The sequence below is a fragment of the Anopheles maculipalpis genome, chromosome 2RL (assembly GCF_943734695.1).
Source record: "Anopheles maculipalpis chromosome 2RL, idAnoMacuDA_375_x, whole genome shotgun sequence".
In the NCBI taxonomy this organism is placed as follows: domain Eukaryota; kingdom Metazoa; phylum Arthropoda; class Insecta; order Diptera; family Culicidae; genus Anopheles; species Anopheles maculipalpis.
Genome location: NC_064871.1, coordinates 44,339,023 through 44,359,563, shown reverse-complemented (window position 1 = coordinate 44,359,563; position 20,541 = coordinate 44,339,023). Strand labels below are relative to the sequence as shown.

The window sequence follows — 20,541 nt, the reverse complement described above, 5'->3', positions numbered from 1 at the left end:
CTTTTGTATGATGGAGTGTTGGAGTACTCCAAACGACACATCCCGACACATTGGAGGAGATGTATCAATCGTTCACATTTTCTCGACTCATGCTCAAAGAAATGCCTTACAATTTCCATTCCGGCGCAAGATCACTGCACCGGTACGAGCCAGGGACACATTCTCCCCCTACTGGAACTGGTTTAAGGAGGCAAGTTTTAATGTCGACCTGTTTAGCGAATCGATTCTGAGTTTATGTTGCCGCGACGAACATGCAAACCTCCTCTCTTGGGAAGGTTAAATAGTTGGCGAAACTTCACCAAAAACTGCATCGAAGCTAGATCAAGTTTCGGCCGCGCCCCTGCCAAATTGATCGCCGACTGTGCATTGTAGCAAAGTGGGCGATGATATGATGATCCCAGAATCGGGAAAGTCGGGCGCGGTTAAGCTTTGCTAGATTTCGATATTATTTTTAGCTAGGTCGCACGCATAGAATCGGTCGGTATTATTATAACCGTTTCCTGTTTCTTTGCACCCAACGAAATGATCTGCCGACCAAGCAGAGCAAGAAAGAGAATGAATGTGAAAAATGTATACCTTCCTATGAAGACGGTAACCGAACTCCAACATGATCGTGACTTCATCGTGGTGGCGTTCTACGTGACCTGAATGTACGGAAAAAAGAAAGAAACGCGATATCGCGGGGGCTCGCCGGGGCTTGGGGCTGATCAAGTACGTCGTCTGGAATCTTGTGACGATTGGAAGCGAAATTCAAGGCCGGCCGGTTCAGTTTTGTTGAGACGTGTTTTCTGTTGGTGGATTATCGTTGGCCATTTTGCCATCCATGTTATGGTAGTATGTACAAGAAGTTATCTTGTTTGATTTTCTTTTAAATGTCTACATTCTAGCTGATGGATAGGAAGAGAAGGTCAACTGCTCATTACTACGGGAACCAGTAGTTGATAATTACTTTCCGCATCACAATAATCGAAGCCTTACTTCCCATCAATCGAAAGGATCCGGTTTTGTCGTGTACTGGAAGGTTTACATGATCGATTACACTGGGGATTGATGATCTACGCGATCAAGGTACTAGTGTCTGGATCTGAAGTTGAAGAGGGCTGGATTACAGGAGATCTGGCATGAAATGTGGTGTAGTCTTATACAATATTGAATAATTAGACTGTTGTCTAATGCCCCCAATGAACCTTAGTAGTGGCACTAAGAATTTATAAGGATGTCTGCTATATGGATAAATATCCTTGAAAAGAACAGCTTGACGTACTACTTCTTCTGTCCTCTCAGAACAAAAATATCCGACGAATCATTGTTGGATGCTCGGTAGTAGGTTGAATCAATTTAAGTCAAATTTTACATCCTAGAGGTTTTCCACAAAAAAATATTCTCATTTGTGGATCTCTTGCCAAACCTCGACATGGTTTAAGCTTCAGAAGAGGATTTGGTAAGATCTTCAATAGAGGTTTTATTATAATTCTATTGATCGATTGATCAGATTCGATTCACCATTTAGACGATGCTCAGAACCCTTGGATCCAAAATTTACAGCGATAAAGCATGGGTTTCCCCCAGCAGATTACGGTTTTACATTGAACGGTTACAAAATAATACTTGGTTGACCGGAATTCTTGCTTTTAACGACACTTTCTCCAAAGATGAAATTTCTTGCTAGGTAGAGGTTCTACCTAATTGCTAGATAAGAGGTTCTAACCTAAAGAATATAACACAAAAGACGATGAACAGTTGAATCAATCCATAGGAAACAAGATCATTTAATGAAAAGCCGTGGAAATCGCTTAATTTTTTAAATTGTATATGTTTGAATTAAACCAACCGGACGAAGCCATAATAAAGCATCGTGAAAATGCATATGTTACGCGACGGTTATTAGGGGCAGAGCAATCACTGTCACCGTCATATGACTGTTGGAACGATTAGAGTTCTGCTTTCCGTCGCAACCCGATGCAGCCAGCAGGGAGATAAGATTGTACCGAAACGACCGAACTTTGATTAGTTCGTTGAAAGGGCAACGGCGATTATCAGCGTCACATTGGCCCAGAACAGAGTTGGTGAAGGTGAAGGTGTTTCGTTATGCAAAACTCACCATATGGAAACTGTCGTGCGAACAGCTGGACACTGTTTGCCTGTGGATGTGATTTCGATGTTTATGGTCACTTTTCAGCGGGGGGAAGAAAATCAATAACCTTTAAATGAGAACACTTTCTACTCATATTGTAAGACGCGAGGGAAGAACGTTAATTGAGTATAATATGGGCTTAATTGATTCAATTGTTAATGCCCATTTCCTCAAACCCTGGGGGACCGGGAGAGAATGTTTAAAGCCTCTTGCTTTCTTCAGCAATGGATAAGGCTTTTCATACCAATCTTGATATCTTGCTTCATCTAAACATCCCAAAAAGATCAATTATTAATTCTTTTTAGATTTCAAACTCCCCGATTGTGCAGCTTAGAATTTCCGAGCATCCGATTCATAAGACTTCCCACTGACGAGGGCCTGTATGTGTGGCATGCTGCCATTTTGGCTGTCTGCCACTCGACAAACCTTCTCTCCGCTGACAGCATTTGTACGCCTAAATGATAACAGCTGGTCCCTTGCTGGAAGCCATACAATATGCGTTGTTTATACAATGGGCCCCTGTTAAGTCTGATGCTGTAAATGTCACCGAGATAGGATTGTTTTTGTTTTTCGTCGTCCGTCCGTCTTATCGGTCGTTTCAATTATTTGGCGAAACATGTTACTTAATACTCTTGCGATAATGAAGTCTGGCTGGGAGGCTTTTGGTGGAAAAAGTATCCCAAGAATGACCATACAAAAGATAGCATATACGGTTGGTGCTCCGAACTCTTATCGTTCCTCGGCACGGTGCTGGAGTAGGTGATAATTAAATGTTTAGTGACCGAGGCGCTTTATTTTGTGCCAAATTTACGCAACCGTGGCATGCGACACAGTGTTTGTTTTGTTTTGCTGTATTTTTTATAGTATTTTCCTCCCCAGAACAAAGTTTACCCCAAACGTTGGGCCCAAAACAATCAAGATTGGAAGAAGCCCCCTGTACAAGCGTTCGAAGCCCTCCCCTGAGGGAATGCTTATCGGCGATAAAGCCTTTCAATGACTCGTTTCGTGAAAGGCGTACTCGATCAAATGGGCAAAAATGGCTTAAATATCGTTCCCGTTCGTTAAGGTTATGATAAGCTGTATCGATAATGTTTAAAAGGAAAAAATGGAGTATGAAATTCCATGCTCTCGGGGATGGAATGGAAATCAAAACCACCCCAACGTCCGATCGTTGCTGACGTAAAAGAGCGCGCGCCCGAATCGGATCTATTCATAGATGAAATTGATGTACAACGCTCGAGATTAGGAGACAGTTATTGGAAAAGAGGGAAAATTAAGAACTCGCGTATGAAGATAGTAGGATTTTGCGTCTTGGAAAATAGACATGGAAGTATGTTACGGATTCGGGAGCAAAACGCTAATCAACTGTCCCACATTTCTTTGCAAAGGAATTCGAGTGTTCCAAGCTCAGTGCAGTTGGGCCAACGAATTCTTGATACGTGAACTAATTTGTAACCTTGTCCAACGTTATCATGAAACCTCTCTTGACCTTTTCCACCATCAGAACCAGTTCCTGGCTAAGATTTTCGCGACGTACGCTTCTACGCCGCTATGACACTGTCTGTCGGGGGCTGGTTTATTTGTACGATCGATTTGGTGGGCATGATCTTGTCCTATTCGCAATAACCGGTGGATCAGTTTGTAAATAAACTTTCCAACACACCAACACATCTCGGATAAACTTCTGTTTATATGACGGTGTATATGGCACACGTAGAGAGTTGAGGTCTGATAGGTCTGTTTTTGGTTCAAAATACGACGCAATTTCATCTGGTGAACGGCCGTTTAATCGTGCAATCGTAACGATAGATTGAGGGTATTATCGGGTGGAAGTGCGGAAGGGGAAACTGGAGAAGATAGGGTGGAGGGTGTCGACAAATGTTTTGTTGGAGTATGCAAATTGCGGGGCGGTGTTTTGGCGAGCGAGCCGAGTTGATTTACAGATATTACAAGACGAACTACTAATGCGATGAGCAATTAGAGCATCTAGGTGTTGTTGTTCCTGCATATCAGAGTTCTTACATTTTTCAGCTGATTAGATGGAACTGAGTTGATCAGTAGATCATTTTTAACTTGTGTTTTTAATTTGTTTTATTGAAATTACAATTTACTTCGTTTTTAATCAAGGTTCTTCAAGAACAAAAATTAATGTATAGTATTGGTTTACAACAGTTTTCTCTTTTTATTTATTTACGGAGGTTTGTAGTCTCTGCAATTACTTTTGCCTATCATTTGACTGTCTCATTATGTTCATGATTCATATTAAATGTTAAATAATTATAGGATTTCATTCAGCCGATATCTGTTGCGATCTTTTAAAAATGTTTGTGTGCGGCTTAATTATGCGGCTTAATTTTCTTTTCCGAGCTAACGCAAGCGTCCACATGTTAGACAAACCAAAATGTTAATACAGTGTTTCTCAGGTCGTAGAACAAGTGTCTCGATGTTTCAAACAACTAGCGACTTTGACAGAACGAACCATCTACGTCTTATTAATGTTGGATATAATACCGCACATTGTTTTAAACATGGAGACGCTTGTTCCATGATCTGAGGAACACTGTAAATCGGAGATTATATCATCTCAAATAGTAACCTTGATGTCTTGAGCTTGATGAAAAAAAGATTTTAAATAATATTTATTTTATCCTTAACATTTTTTCATTATTTTTTAGATGAGCGTGGTTTTACTTGATGACGTGGACAATTTATAGGTAGTATAGGACTTTGTTACACTTTCTCGCTTCCGTTCAAAATAAAGCGAATAAATTTAACAGGTAGAATTGGACAGAACCATTTCAAAATAACAATTTTTACCTATTCAGTTCTACCTGTTCTGATTCCGTGTCGTAAAAGTGTAACAATTCTACCTGTAAACGTTTGCACGCCTTTCTAAAAGGGATTCCAGAAAAGCATATAGAATACCTAGTAAAAGGGATATTTTTTTAATTAACAGACACATCATCGGTCTGGTTCCATTACAATTGAGCTATTGATATATAGAATGGAGTTGGTTCTGATATAAATAAAAGCAATACTTGTGTGATTGTTTATTTCAATTATAACAGTTTGATGCACAATTAACACTTCTTCAATTAACGAGGAACGATCTAGGTGGGATTTGAACTTCGACCCGCCCGTGTAAAAATCGGTGCCGTTTTTGCCTTTACCACCGAGAATGAACACTGTGAAATTATTCATTGGATTTTTTTTGGATATTTAATCCACAGAATCACTAAACCGTTTCATTTTAAAGGTTCGCCCCGTAGATTAAACTAAATCTTAACTTTCTTTTACTTAGAAAGCTGGATGACGCTAGGAGTTCATAAATAATCTTGCTCCGTTTATCCGTTTATCAATTTTTAATTATTTATCTGACTCTGCGTTTATTACTCCATCCGTTTTATTGGCAGCTTAAAAAGTAAAATGCCAAAACATCTTGCAAAAAATTATAATTTGCCGATCCCTGCTACTTCACAAAACAACCAAGACAGAATTATACGCAGCAAAAAAAAAAAAAATTAAAGCGGGAGGCCTCCCGCTATACACTCCCAACAATCTGCCTGTTGTTGCCCCGTAGTATGTTGGTGTTTATGTCTTTTTTTTTTTTGCTCAACTTACTACAAATTTTGCCTAATCAACGTCGGAGTTATTAACGCTAGAAGAAGAGGCAGCACCCTCAAACGTGATCTCGCGCGAGAAGTGCAATGCATCTGTCACCCACCACCCCATGATCGGGTCGTTCGCGCGGTGCGTATTTCTCGCGCATCTTCTCACCAAAATCCGCTCGCTCTCTCTCTTGTTTGCGGTCGCATTGTGATGCCAGCCGCTGAAACGGCCCAGTCCCAGTCAACCGGCGGCCAGTCCGTCGCTGTCTCTCGCGAGCTGTTGTACTCTGTGTGTGTCGGGGTTTCGCCGGTCGTGAAACCGTTTACCGGTCCCGGCCATCACGTACTGCGTTGGTCTTATCGTTGTTTTTGTTGGCTTTTTTTTTGCTTCGTTCCTTTCCTGCGTGCGTGCTTCTGCGGGTCCTCTACCCACCGGGATCATATCCCATCCCACATACTGCTGCTGCCGGTTCGTGTGCTCTCTGGCGTATTTGCGTTTGTGTCTGTGTGTCCCTTGCGGATATATGTAGTGTTTGCCGGTTCGGTGTGAAACACAACCATTTACCATCATCTCGATCATTCTTATCAAAATATTTCTGTTTGTTTGTTTATTACTTTTTAGATAAAACTGTGTTTGCCGTGTGTTCTTCAGCGTACGATCATTTTTTTTACCTCGGATCTTCGATTTTATAAGCATTTAATAGTGTATAAAAATCCAACTTCATTCACGTACTTACGAATAGTGAAAAGAAACGATCTTAATAGAGAACAAAAGTGTCTTTCAATAGCAAAAAACGGTTCAAACTGCATTATCATATTTGCCACGTTGTTTGCATCGTGTCAGATTGATAAGCAAAAATAAAATAAAAACCGGTGCAAAACCGAAGATCGTGCAAACCCGAGAGACGGAGACACGGAGTTGAACGACGAGGACGCACACAATGACGCGTGGTGTGTTGCGGTTGTGCTGCCAGCAGGGAGATGCACTGCTGCAAGTAACGAGACCGTTGCATCCGCTGCGTTTGTTTTCAGGTTTGGCATTACATCCCTTTCTCTCTCTCTCTCTCTCTCTTGCTTGCTCTCCTGAGTTATTTGGTGTAATGGATTTTTCCTTTTTCCTACAAAACTATATTACATTTTAGGTAGCGTAAAACTATTGCAGAAAGATGGCAAACCGGCAACGGCTGTTAAAGGTGTTCCCTACCAAAATCTGGTAATCGGTGTACCGAAGGAACGATGGGCAAACGAAAAGCGGTAAGCTCATCTGCGGGCGCTGACAAGCTATACTTTATTATTCATTGTAATCTTTTATTACATAAAACAGTAACTTGATTGATAGTATTAACGGCAAACAGGAGGGGTTGTTATACACTAGAACATTTTTTTCCTAATGCCACTTGTGCACTCGAGTGCATTTTACAGGGTTTCGATTCATTTAATGGGGCTTTGAATGGCGAAGTAGAATTTTTCGAATGGATAGTGGAATATTGCAAGCTTCTTTTTGTGGAACTTTGGAATCATATAGTGGAATTTTGCAAATAAACAGTAGAACTTCCTTATCTGCTGTGTAATTTCTACTGAACATTGAGTCCTTTCCTGTTTAAATGGCAACATGAAATTTGTCATCCAATAGTTTGTTTACATTAACCCCATTATCATTTAAATTTTAAAGGGTTTTATGCTAAAGTAATTGGAAAAAATGATTTAAATTACTGCTTCTACAAGCCAGTGTTGATCGCCAAATTCCATAGGCGCTTCCCGCCATTGAATGCAAAATTCCATTATTTGTTTGCAAAGCTCTACAGCGAGTTTGCAATGTTCCATTATTCATTTGATAAATACTCGTAAGTGATTCTACTATTCTGACAATACGGCACTGGACCGTCATAATCAATTGTAAATAAATGATTCTACTATTCCATTATATGGATCAAAACCCTGTATAATGTATTTACTGATAATGTACACTTGATGCTAGGCTAACGCACTTTTGTTATTTGCTTTAGATAGAAGATTTTTGTAGAAAAGATTTTTTTTATAACTAGCATTACATTTCATGGTATGTTTTATTTGGCACTGTTAAAAGCATTTTTTTTTAATATCTCTTTTCATCTTTTTTTTTCTAAATTATTAATAAAAGTATACTACCTTTTTATGAGTAGGAGTAAATTTTTTAATTATTTTTGGCTTGTTACATAATTTTTCAATTTTTGTTTAACAATGAAGATTTTATAGAGCTTCAGTACAGTACCTCTAAGACAAAGCGGGACCTAATCGAAGAAATCCAAATTCTATATAGAAGCACGATATTCTTCGGCAAATCATTGAAATTTTTAAGATTTGAAAAACTTCAAGTGGCCCAGATCTTCTTCATGATCCTTAGGAAGGCATGTTTAAATAAGGTGTCTCAACTTGGGTTTCATGGCCAAATAATTTCTACTTCAAGATCTAGATACTTCAAGTTGTTTTGTACACAACAAAAGAATTGTTGTGGTGTTGAAATCACAAGATAATATTTAGCAAATATTAAGCAAACAATTTTCAACACATACATTTTGAGAGGAATTCTTCAATAATAATTTGTAAATAATAATTCAATAACAATTTGTCAATTTTTGAATAGGTAATATTGCGTTCAGACTATTAATCTTAACACTCTGTGCTGATTTTCTACGATTTTTTCTCAAATCAGGTGAGCGTTTCAATCGTTCAGAACATAAACCTCATTCAATAGCTCAGATCTCCTGCAAATTTGAAGAATTTCATTTCAAATCTTCTGGAGAAAAATAGGTTTTTACGAATTTCCATTGATGAGAACATTCTGGCAGTTTAAGCTATAGCTTCTTGTATAAGACCTTCCTTTTGAGGTTATTTAATAAACAAATAACAAATTAAGTGTAGTAAAATTATGACTTCTCTCACGTTTGATTTGATCACTCAAAAATTAGGTACATTCAGATATTTTGTAAGTGTAGGAAAACCTTCTTTTTAAGAAATATTTTATACATGTCAAATAAGAAGATCATTTAGAGAATATATACAATATATTCTCAATATGAACAATAGAACAATAGAACTACAATAGAAGGGTACAATTAAAAGGTGTCCCAGGTTGACGTGGTGGTACTGTACGCCTTTATCTCAATCATGTATCTCCAGCGTAGCGAGCCAATCCACATAATTGTAAGGCAAATGTTTTCCACTTTCTATCCTTTTGTAACAGAGTTTCCGTTACTCCAGTTGTCGCTGGAACGCTCATCAAGAAAGGATTCAAGGTGCAGATTGAAAGTGGAGCCGGTGTAAATGCAAAGTTCCGTGATGCCGATTACGAAGCTGCCGGAGCTAGCATCGTGGATAGTCGACGGGCATTTGAAACTGGTACGTGGTTTTGGAACATATTTTTCACCGCAAAAATAAAAAATTGACCTTAAATCAATTATAATTCTTTTTCAGACATTGTGCTGAAAGTACGGCAACCGATCGATCCGGAAATTCCTCAGCTGAAGGATGCCTCAACGTTGATCTCCTTCCTGTATCCCACCCAAAACAAGGAACTGATTGATAAGCTGGCACAAAGAAAGATTAATGCATTTGGTAAGAGAGACGACTTAGCGATACATTTTCAAATTAAACAGCCTTCAATAATAGGTATTTTCTCCTTTTTTAAGCTATGGACGCCATTCCGCGAATTTCCCGCGCACAAGTGTTCGATGCACTTTCCTCGATGGCAAACATTTCCGGCTATCGGGCGGTCATTGAAGCGGCCAACCATTTTCCTCGCTTCTTTACCGGTCAAATAACGGCTGCCGGTAAGGTACCGCCGGCCAAGATTCTGGTGATTGGTGGTGGTGTGGCAGGATTGGCAGCGATCGGGCAGGCCCGTGGTATGGGTGCGATCGTACGTGCGTTCGACACGCGTCCGGTGGTGAAGGAACAGGTAGAAAGTATGGGCGCAGAGTTTTTGACCATCAACATTAGTGAGGATGGTTCGACGGCCGGTGGATACAGTAAGGAGATGAGCAAGGAGTTTATCGAGGCAGAAATGGCTCTGTTTGCGAAGCAATGTAAAGAGGTGGATGTGATCATTACCACGGCACTTATTCCCGGCAAAAAGGCACCACTGTGAGTAGGCTGCCCTTAAATAAGTCTTCAGAAATTGAATTGATTCCTCTTACTTCTCGTCCCGCACAGACTTATTACGGAGGAAATGGTCAAATCAATGAAGCCGGGCAGTGTGATCGTCGATCTCGCGGCAGAAGCTGGTGGCAATGTGCAGACAACTGTGCCCGGTGAGATTAAAGTCGTGCATGATGTGGTACATGTTGGACTGACCGACTTCCCGAGCCGTCTGCCAACCCAGAGCTCCACACTGTACGCCAACAATATCTCCAAGTTTTTGCTTTCGATGGGCGAAAAGGATCACTTCCACATCAATCTCGAGGATGAAGTTGTGCGTGGAAGTATAGTGCTGCAGGGAGGCAATCTGATGTGGCCACCGCCAGTTATTGCTGTGTCCGCCAAACCCCCACCAGCTGTAGCTGCAGGTGCGGGTTCTGGTGCTGCTATTAAGGTGGAAGCTCCACCGGCCGATCCCTTCAAGGAAACGCTCCGCAGTAGCCTAATGTATACGGGTGGTCTTGGCACGCTGCTTGGGCTCGGAGCAGTCGCACCGAATGCTGCCTTTACCACCATGATGACTACGTTTGCCATGTCCGGAATTGTGGGCTATCATACGGTGTGGGGTGTAACGCCAGCACTGCACTCTCCGCTAATGTCCGTCACGAATGCCATTTCGGGAATTACGGCCGTCGGTGGATTGCTGCTGATGGGTGGTGGTGTAATGCCTTCGAACACGATCGAAACGCTCGCTGCTGGAGCGGCTCTCATCTCGTTCGTTAACATCTTTGGTGGGTTCTTGGTGACGCAGCGGATGTTGGACATGTTCAAGCGTCCGACGGACCCTCCGGAGCATAACTACCTGTACGGTATTCCGGCGGCCCTGTTCCTAGGAGGTTACGGTGTCGGTGCTCTGCAGAATCTGCCCGAAATTCATCAGATGGCGTACCTTGCGTCGAGTCTTTGCTGTATCGGTGCGCTTGTTGGACTGTCCTCGCAAAAAACTTCCCGGCTGGGTAATGCGCTCGGTATGATGGGTGTTACTGGTGGTATTGCTGCTACCCTTGGACATATGGCACCGAGCACTGAGGTGTTGATGCAGATGGGTGGTGTTGCTGGACTAGGTGGATTGATTGGGTCGATCATTGCGAAGCGTATTCAGATTACGGATCTACCACAGTTAGTAGCTGCCTTCCACAGTCTTGTCGGTGCGGCGGCTGTACTCACCTGTGTGGCTACGTACATGCATGACTTCCCAACGTTGGCGACCGATCCCGCTGCGAACGTGCTCAAGACGGCACTGTTCCTGGGTACTTACATTGGAGGTGTCACGTTTAGTGGATCGCTCGTTGCATACGGAAAGCTGCAGGGTGTCCTTAACTCAGCTCCACTGCTTCTCCCAGGCCGACACTTTATCAATGGAGGATTGCTGGCCGGTAATTTGGCCGCTATGGGTGCGTTCTACCTTGAACCATCGATGGCTGGAGGATTAGGTCTGCTAGGAGCAACGGCCGCTATGTCCACAGCGATGGGAGTTACGCTGACGGCGGCAATCGGTGGAGCCGACATGCCGGTCGTTATTACGGTGCTAAACTCGTATTCTGGCTGGGCGCTATGTGCGGAAGGTTTCATGCTGAACAACAACCTTATGACGATTGTCGGTGCTCTGATTGGTTCGTCCGGTGCCATTCTTTCCTACATCATGTGCAAGGCAATGAATCGCTCGCTGCCGAACGTCATCCTCGGTGGATACGGTACCACCTCGACTGCTGGTGGTAAACCGGCCGAGATCGTGGGCACTCATACGGAGGTCAATGTGGATGGAGTGGTGGACATGATCAAGAATTCCAAGAACATTATTATTACGCCTGGATACGGGTTGTGTGTGGCTAAGGCACAGTATCCGATCGCTGAGATGGTCAGTTTGTTGAAGGCTCGTGGTAAGAAGGTGCGATTCGGTATTCATCCGGTTGCTGGCCGTATGCCAGGACAGTTGAATGTGCTGCTAGCGGAGGCTGGTGTACCGTACGATGATGTTTTGGAGATGGAGGAGATCAACGATGATTTTGACGAGACGGACTTGGTGCTGGTGATTGGTGCGAACGATACGGTAAACAGCGCTGCCGAAGACGATCCCAACTCGATCATTGCCGGTATGCCGGTGTTGCGTGTGTGGAAGGCGGATCAGGTTAGAAGAATTGCGCTCCACTCTCCAAAAAGATTTAAATTCTAACGCTTTTGTTCCTCTCTCAAAACAGGTTGTTGTCATGAAACGCTCGCTTGGTGTCGGATACGCGGCCGTGGACAATCCAATCTTCTACAAACCGAACACATCCATGCTGCTCGGTGACGCCAAGAAGACGTGTGATGCGTTGCTAGGCAAGATCAAGGAAGACAACTAAGGAAGGGAAAATGATTAAGGACACTCGGGAAATTGAAATGGGAACTGGGTACTTTACGCGTGGACTGGACTGGACTGAACTGGTTGCCATGAAGCAGCGCAAGCATTTAATTAAGTAATGTGTATGTAAACGTGGCCATACGTGTTAATATTTTACGATTTAAAGTAAATTGTGTAAAATAAACGTATTTTTATGCTGTACATCGAAGCACGGGATTTTTTTCTTTGATCAAGATAAAAAAGAGACATTTGGGGAAGTTATCCAAAGACGAGAAATAGAAGCTATCAACAAAGTAAACAAAGGCTCAACAGTGTGCATCCATCACCTAGCAACGTTGCATGTACTTCGTTGATTGTTTGTCCGGAAGACACATTTGGTTCAGTATAGTAGTTCCAGGAGATGAACACGGTGTCAGCGCATTAAAAGAATCGTCTGTAATCTTTGTAATTCTTATCCAGATCTTCATAGATTTCGCACACTAAAAATGGAGCAAAACATCCGAACGAAAGCCACGTAAGTACTTTGATGGTTTTTTGAAGCACCGTTTCTTGACGCGTTACATTTTCACTTTTCAGCTGGATACATCCGGGTTCGGCAGAGATAGCTTGCGTCATTGGTAACGTTGCGGTTGCTGTAGCAATCGGTAGCCATATTTTGTTCGTGAACCTGAAAACTTCAGCCAAGTCGCACTATTTAGCCGACAGTGCGCAGTCGGGTAATGGGGTGGCTTGTCTCGCCGGTCATAAGCTGTTCCCCATTCTTGGCTTTGCGGAGCGATGCACAAATCCACGTATTTTGCTCATAAGTTATCCTGCTAACACGGTGCTGTCCGTCCTGGAAGGAGGTAAAGGGTACAAGTAAAGAACGCGATCAAATATATTCAAGGATCTTTCTCTCACAGATCAAACGGAATGTTCCTATACGGCGCTTTGTTTCTCCGAGAGTGAATTACTGGTCGCAATAACTGGTGTCCCAGACTATTCGCTAGAAGTGTACGCGTGGAGAAGCAAGGAACTCTTGTGCAAAAAGCCAACCTCCATTGTTTGTGACCTACAGCGACTTGTTTGCAGCCCATCGGCCGTATTTGCGGTGTGCCAGTATGCACCACGGAAACCGGTGCTGAAGCTTTGGGAAGTGCATGGCAACATTCGCATCAGTCGTCTTATAGAACGAACCGTTTGCTTGGATCTGGAAAAGCATGAATTACCGCTGTGTGTGACGTTTCTCATCGACGGTAATCTAGCCGTGGTTACTCAACAGGCGAAAGTGTTCACTGTGAGTTTGAACTGGCTTTGGTCGATTTACACCAATTCTATCCTACCCTATCTCCATTTCTTCAGATATCAGCTTCAACAGGACAGATCAATCAAACCATCAGCAGTCCCGAAAGTCTGATAAACGAGCGCGAATATGTCCCATTTATCTTCTACTGCAAGGGTGGGCTGTTTGTTAGCGCGCCGGATGGACAGGTCAATTTCTACAAGAAGCAAAAAGGTACCTGGAATCAACTGTGGTCCACTCAGCCCGATGCCTCATACAGTCAGCTGCTGCACTATTCTTCTTCCGAAGGACTTTTAGGCATTACAATGGAAGGTTTCATTATGCGCACCGTGATGGATACTGACGTACGGAATGTAGAATTCCACATGGTGAAAGATTTAGACGTGGGCTATGCATATTTTTGCACGTACAGCATCAACAAGACGCATAAAATCGTTGGCATTAAGCCGGATGTTGGAGCTGTGAAGCTGCTGCACTTCGAGACGGGTGCCGTAATCGATTGGATAAATGTAGGACACGTCAAGTGTACTGCGAACCATCCGGAAAAACCTTGCTTAGTGGTGGGTTCCAATACAGGAGTTCTGCAGTTAATCTTGGTCGATGAGAAGCAAGTGAAACTGATCGGACGTTTGCATCTCTCTAGACATTCGTTTGTGGGTGTTACTTTTGCCAATAACGATAGTCGCTGTTTTGCGGTGTTGGATGCAAGAGGGCAAGTAGCTATATTAGAAATTACGGAAGATTTCCAAATGAATGTCCTACAAGTGTTTGGTGAGATGAAGATAGCAAAGGACATGTTTTTGTGGTATCGTAACGAGGAAGTTTTAATTGTGCAACCCCTGGAACAGGAACCAACAGACACAGTTAGTTTCCGTTCGGTGGATTTTATTGTGAAGCAACATTACGCAGAAGATGTTAGTAAAACACAACTAACACTTCCTCATGATTACTGTCAAATCGTGCCTAAGCGAACTGACAGCAAGTTAGAGTTTTATGGTCATCAAATTCGGACCAACGTAATTGATTTGCTGGAGATTTCTCGGACGGAAGGAGATTTCGAAATTGTTCTGCTCAAAACGATCAAAACGCCTCTCTCCGTGGCACATGTTGAAGTGGCGGTAGACGAGCGTTTTTTGTACGTTTGGTCGATGGATGGCAAAACGGCTTTATATGAATGTTTTGGAGACAAACTGTTGTGTACTCTAAGCTTCGACAGTCGTTTCAACGGGGGAATCAAACAAATTTCGTTGGATAGGAATAATGAGTATGTATTTAGCTTTTTGTGCTCTTGTTTGAAATCGTCTAATTTTGATCCTTACAGGTTTCTATCAATTTTGTGCCACAATGGTATGTTAACCGTTTTGAAACTGCTACAACCAATTGCTCAAATTCCCGAGGCCTTCGGAAGTGCTGCTAAGTCCTTTGCATATTCACCCGGAGTCGGTGATGAGGACAACACACATGTTCTCAAAGACCTACCAACTGACGAATCAATTCCCTGGATAGAAAGGAAAGAGCTCGAACGACGGAAGGAAAAGGGAAAAATTTACGAACCAGAACACGAAGCCATATTTGCAGAATTTGCCGAAATTAAACAACAACTGAAAGAGCTTCTTAACCGCAATGAAAAGGCACCTGCGGAGGAACAGTTTCCCTTGCAGGTGTTTAATCTGAATGCGGAGGCAACGGAAAAACTTACACAGGAGGTACAAATGGGGCATTTTTGTTATTGGTGGTATAGAAGATGTTTTTAAAAAATGGTTTCCCTACAGGCTAACAGGAAAAAAGAAGAGGAAAAGAAGCGATTAAAACAATTTATAGAATCGCAAAGCGATATCAACGAAAGGCTGGTTGAAAACTGTTGGACACTGATGAGTAGAAAGCCTTGGAAAATAAGGTATGTTTAAGGGAGTTTGGTCGTTCTTCAAAAATTGATTTCTTAACGACTTTATTTACAGGTCAATGTTTAAGCGAGCATTCGTGGAAAACTATGCCATGCTGCCAGTCAATCCACATCGTCAGCACTTGGAGAAGGTACGTGTCTATCGCGAAACGGAACTAAACGCCAGTCACGATGCCCTTTTGCCGTGGAAACCGACGCCTACCTATCAGCTGGAATCGATCCTAAACCGTGATCCGGACTATGGTAACGTTCTGGATAATCTAGCTCGTGCTTCCTTGAAGAAATCGTACGCGCTGTCCGGTACAACTACGCATCAGTTCTTCGAACCCTACACTCTCCGGTACGATCAGCTCGAAGTGGTGACTTTTGAACAGCTTTACTTTGAGCTTATCTGTGGTGATGTAAGTTTTGCTGAATGTTTAAAGCCCTTAACTTGTTGTATTAATACTTACAAACATCCTATCTGCAGATGGAGATCGAAAAGTTACGCACTATGTTTAATGAAAAGTTTGAACAAATTAAAACCCTTAAACATGAGGAGATGGAGCTTGTGCTGAAGCGTAACCGTAGAGCACGGTATGTTCAGCAGGAGCTTGTATTTCTTGCAAATCTAATGGCGGACCGTAGCACATTTGAAGTAACGCACATTGAAGACCCAAAGTACGAAGCAGACGAACGTCCTGATACTATTATACAGACGGAAGACAGTGAAATACCCGTAGCACCATACATAAGTCCCAGTGTTGAGCGGCTGATGGAGCTGGAACGACAGGAGCGTGAGCGTAGACAGCGCGAACTGTTGGCAGATGATTTCAAAGATCGTGCCCTGGTCACCATGATGGACGGTGTGCTGGAACATCGGTGGGAGGATGAGATTAAAAAGAGTCTCCCTCTTCCTCAGTGTTTGGTACAGTTAGAGATGATTGAATAAAAGAACAGTTTAATAATTCAATTCTTTACAGGAAATTGGCAAAGAACCACAGCACTATAACGAAACCGACATTCGCGAGGTAAAGGAATATGAAGAGCAAAGCCAGTTTCTGCACCAAGAACGACAACGCTATCGTAAGATGTTACAGGATGAGCTACAGGAACTGGCCATTAGCCTTGACGAGCAGATCAAACGATTCAACACATCTGTAGCGAAGCTTACGATGCAGAAAATCATAATAGAATCAGCCATAAGACAGGAAGAGATGCGCATTCTACGTGCGACGCTCTACAACCATGCACGCCTCATCTATGAAGCTAACGCCAGCGAGCTGCGTACTCAGATTGATCAGATCTCAGAGTACACGGATCAGCTGACAGATGTGCTGAACGAATTCCAGGAGAAGGCAGCTGACTATAGAAATACGTACGATACGCTACGGACTAAGGATCGGCTACTTGACAAGCAGTTTAAGATCAACTTTTCGGACACAGCGCAGTCGGCACTCGTTGATCAAGCGTACAAGATATTCAAGTGAGTCTAGCGAGTCGCTCTAACACGATGGCCAATCAACTACAAAATTCTTACTTGTCCTATGGCTTACCAGGCGTAGACCAAAAACTCAGCTGCGATCGATCGTCACCGTATCGGTGTTTCAGGACATGGCAAAGCGCATTGTGGCGAAAAAGACGGCAGGGACCCACGGAAACTTGTTGCTGCCCAAGGAATGTCAAGACTATCTGGCGCATTGCGATTCGCTGGATCAAACTTCCAACTGTCCGGCCGGGATGGATAGCAGTCTTTGGCAGACACTTATCAAAATGCGTCGCATCAAGATCGAGAGTGAGTTTAGGGTGAGTAGGTTTGTAGTATTGGTAGGTTTGTCAGAAGATTTCGGTAACAATTAAGTTTTGTCTCATTTTTAAGTTGAAAAGTTGCGAGCTTATGCTGTCCGATGCCGAGGCCGCAATTGCTGCATTCCAGCGAGAGATCACCAACAAGAGGAATGTTTTGACATTGATCGACCAAAATCTGGAACAGTTACAAAATGATCAGGTAAGTGAGAAAGCCTTACAACTTTAACGATGTTCGACTAGGTCTACTATATCCGAACTTTCGTGTAAACAGTTTGAAACTGCTACAAACAGAACGGTGCAGCTCGTTATGAAGCGTGGATGGATTGAAATTCAGCAATCTGGACGGACGAGCGATTTTGACCGCTGCGTTCTGATACATCGCACTGATGTGGAGGATATTAATGCAATCATTCGACGGGCTGGTACGAAAAAGCTTAACGCAATGGTAAACGCGGCCCTCTTCCGGCGTAAGATTATCTACCAGGAGTGGGAACATCGGGCACTGAAGTTACAGTTGCGCGATCTTCGCGATCAGCTTGCGACAGTTGAGAAGTGCAAGATCACTAAGGAGGTTCAGAGCTGGCTCAAGATGAAGAGCATGAAGCGTACGGAAGACTTTAGCCAGATGGCGCTGGAGAAAAAGATCCGGAATGCTATCCAGAATGAGGAAGAGATATTGCAGGACCTGTAAGAACTGTTGCCTATTGCATTGCGAGAATTATCATATTAAGGTTTGTTTTGTTTTGTCTATTCCTACAGCAAAAGCTCACTGGAAGACATTGAGCAGCGAATCACGACCAAGCGTAAAGAGAATAAGTTGCTGGATCAGCAAACGCGGGCCCTTAACATTGATGTAACGGAGCAGCATCTACAGCGTGATGCCGAGCTGGAACAGACGGAACAGAAAGCGACTCAGGACCGGATGACGGCTATAGTGGAGCGTGCACGTTTGGTGCGACTTGTGCAAGCTCAGCACACGCACATACTTGAGCTCGGTACAATGCTTGAGCTGCAGCGTCTCAAGACGTATCCGACACTAACCGCCTCTACAAGCGTGATGAACCATAATGCACACCATTTGTTGGGCAATTGAAAGACTAGCTTTGTCGGGTGCGTAAATTAAAGGAAAAACTGAGCTAGAAATACATTTAGGATGATAATATTGAGCGTCTTTAGATGAGGTAAAAATTTTAAACTGCAACACGTGGTCGGTCACGGTGTGTAAATTTCAATCCGATTTTCACCCATACACTTGAACTCCTGATGCAAGACTTCTATCTACACACACCTATTGAAAGCAGTGTCGTGACAACGCATACTAAATAAAGTTTTTCCTTGCTCCCTGATGTCTGCGTGCACGTCTTCGCACTAATTTATTTATCACGATGTGACGTAGACACAGTAAGTTCCAGCATGGTTAAATATTTCAAATCTAATTGTGGGCCAGAATTTGGATAAAACGAAGGGGCCGCCGAAAATTGGGCCCATCCGGGTGATTTTATTCCAACCCGGATGGGGTGAAATGGTGTATTGGTTGGAAAGTTCAAGCCTCCGGAATCGCACCACCAAACCATCCCGGTAGGGCTCTCTGTCACGCTTCGCTGCACGGTTTCGGCAGGTGGAAAAGCAGGTTTCCGGTTGGCCCCTTCGAAGACTCGTGACTCACACGATTCACTGTGGTGTGCTGTAGCCAATGGAGGTGGAGTATAATGAGGTTTCATCCGCTCATTTCAATCATTGGGGGACTTGTGAGGATCTAACCTTACTACCTATCTCCACCAAAGTTCGGAGCACGTCAGGGTGAAACGTCGTGCGCTTACAAAATATGCACTTGGGCGGGGAGGACGATGATGGTTGCTGGCTGGGATGGTGTATGCTGGCGAATGCAAACACAACGCCTAGTGGTGGTGTGGTCGTACGCGACCATGTGTCTATTGTTTTGTTACCATAGCAACCATAGAAGCGTGACAGTACACGCATATACCCACAGCGAAGCTAGTTCTTGTTTCGCTTGGTTTGTCACACCGCGTGTGGAGCGTTATGTGTTGGGGAGTAAACAATGTAAAAAACCATGTCAGCATAAGAGAGAGAGAGAGAGAGAGAGAGAGAGAGAGAAAGATAGAGAGAGAGAGAGCACTGAAAATCATGCATTTCCACGACGGATGTGCTTTGGTGTTGGGTTAGCTTGGGTTGGGGGGCCTCTAACATACCAAGACTGTCCAGAATCGTGTGCATGCGGTGCCGTTCTGATTCCGCTGACCCCTCTCCTTTTTTGTGGACAAACCAAACAGTGCAGGCAGATGGATGTCAGCGAACAGAGCATTCGATTCAGAACACTTGGTCGCGGTGGTCTGTAGTTCAGCCATCATGGATCAGTACGGGTAACGTACGGCGCTACTACCTACAGAGTCAGTGTCTGCGTCTCGTTAATTAAGCAAGATCATTCCGCACATTTAATTGAACCAATCGTGTAGGGGTATCTTTCGGGAGCACCAGCAGCAAGTTTAGTTCGGCGAATTTTTGTCCATCTTTTCCCAAGATGTGTCATCCCATGTGTTTGGCGCGCGCATGGAAAGATACAGACTGGGCAGTGAGGAAGTCCCAGATTGTTAGTATCCGATCGCAAGTCCCGTAGTTGGTTCCGAGTGCTTTCTTTGTGTGCACGCTTCAAGAGTTCCCCGAATTAAAGTGGTCCTCAGAGGTACTTAGGAAATTGCGTAAAGTGAATGAGTGATCTCGCCAGTGTCCAATTGTTATTAATCCAACGTTTTTGACAGCATCCTCGCGTGATCTTGAAGTATAAAGTGTTTGTGGGTGTCCAACACGTATGTGTGTGTGTGTGTGTCTTACCTAAAGCACTATCAAAGGTTGGAGTTGATTCGCGAATCTCCTCCTACGTGACTACCAAAAAGGCCCAAGTGCTCAGTAACGATCCAACAACCATGCTCGCAATTTGTTCTTTCAAAACATGAAAATATCAAACAGTAAACATACCTTTACTTCTTACATGCTGATAACTATATGCGAGATATAAAACCCAGTGCACGGGTGTGTAACTTGCCAGTGGAAATGTAAATAAATAAAACCATCCGCCGCCGTTCTGAGGTTCGCGCGCGAAGATAATTGCAATCAACGGTGTTGAAGGAGACCCTGCGGTGGTGCGTCGTCCGCCATTGTGATCATAAATCGTGCTCCATCATACTGTTGGCGGGTGGCCTGCATGTGATTATGGCGATATACGGTGTTGGGTTGGGCGTGTTGATCCAGTTTAAGAATTATTCTGGAGTATGTGTTCAGAAGTGGATCAGT

General features: G+C 43.4%; 3 protein-coding genes across 3 annotated transcripts in view; 2 read left to right on the top strand and 1 right to left on the bottom strand.

The window, feature by feature from the left end:
- The window catches only part of LOC126558958 (soma ferritin), a 203,505-nt gene that overhangs the window by 178,919 nt on the left and 4,045 nt on the right, over positions 1-20,541 (bottom strand). The gene's annotated exons all lie outside the window — the stretch shown is intronic.
- LOC126556887 (NAD(P) transhydrogenase, mitochondrial-like) lies at positions 6,675-12,282 on the top strand. Its single transcript, XM_050212432.1, has 7 exons — positions 6,675-6,774; positions 6,885-6,996; positions 8,966-9,120; positions 9,196-9,336; positions 9,411-9,864; positions 9,934-12,046; positions 12,117-12,282. Exons 1-7 carry the CDS (start codon positions 6,684-6,686, stop codon positions 12,258-12,260), a joined length of 3,210 nt encoding a protein of 1,069 aa, XP_050068389.1. The 5' UTR covers positions 6,675-6,683; the 3' UTR covers positions 12,261-12,282.
- On the top strand, positions 12,745-18,325 carry LOC126567158 (cilia- and flagella-associated protein 43). The gene is made up of 13 exons (XM_050223390.1): positions 12,745-12,773; positions 12,836-13,104; positions 13,162-13,535; positions 13,601-14,805; positions 14,863-15,247; positions 15,314-15,438; positions 15,500-15,845; positions 15,914-16,351; positions 16,407-16,909; positions 16,983-17,229; positions 17,303-17,431; positions 17,504-17,919; positions 17,992-18,325. The coding sequence occupies exons 1-13, from the start codon at positions 12,745-12,747 to the stop codon at positions 18,323-18,325; spliced, it is 4,800 nt and encodes a 1,599-aa protein (XP_050079347.1).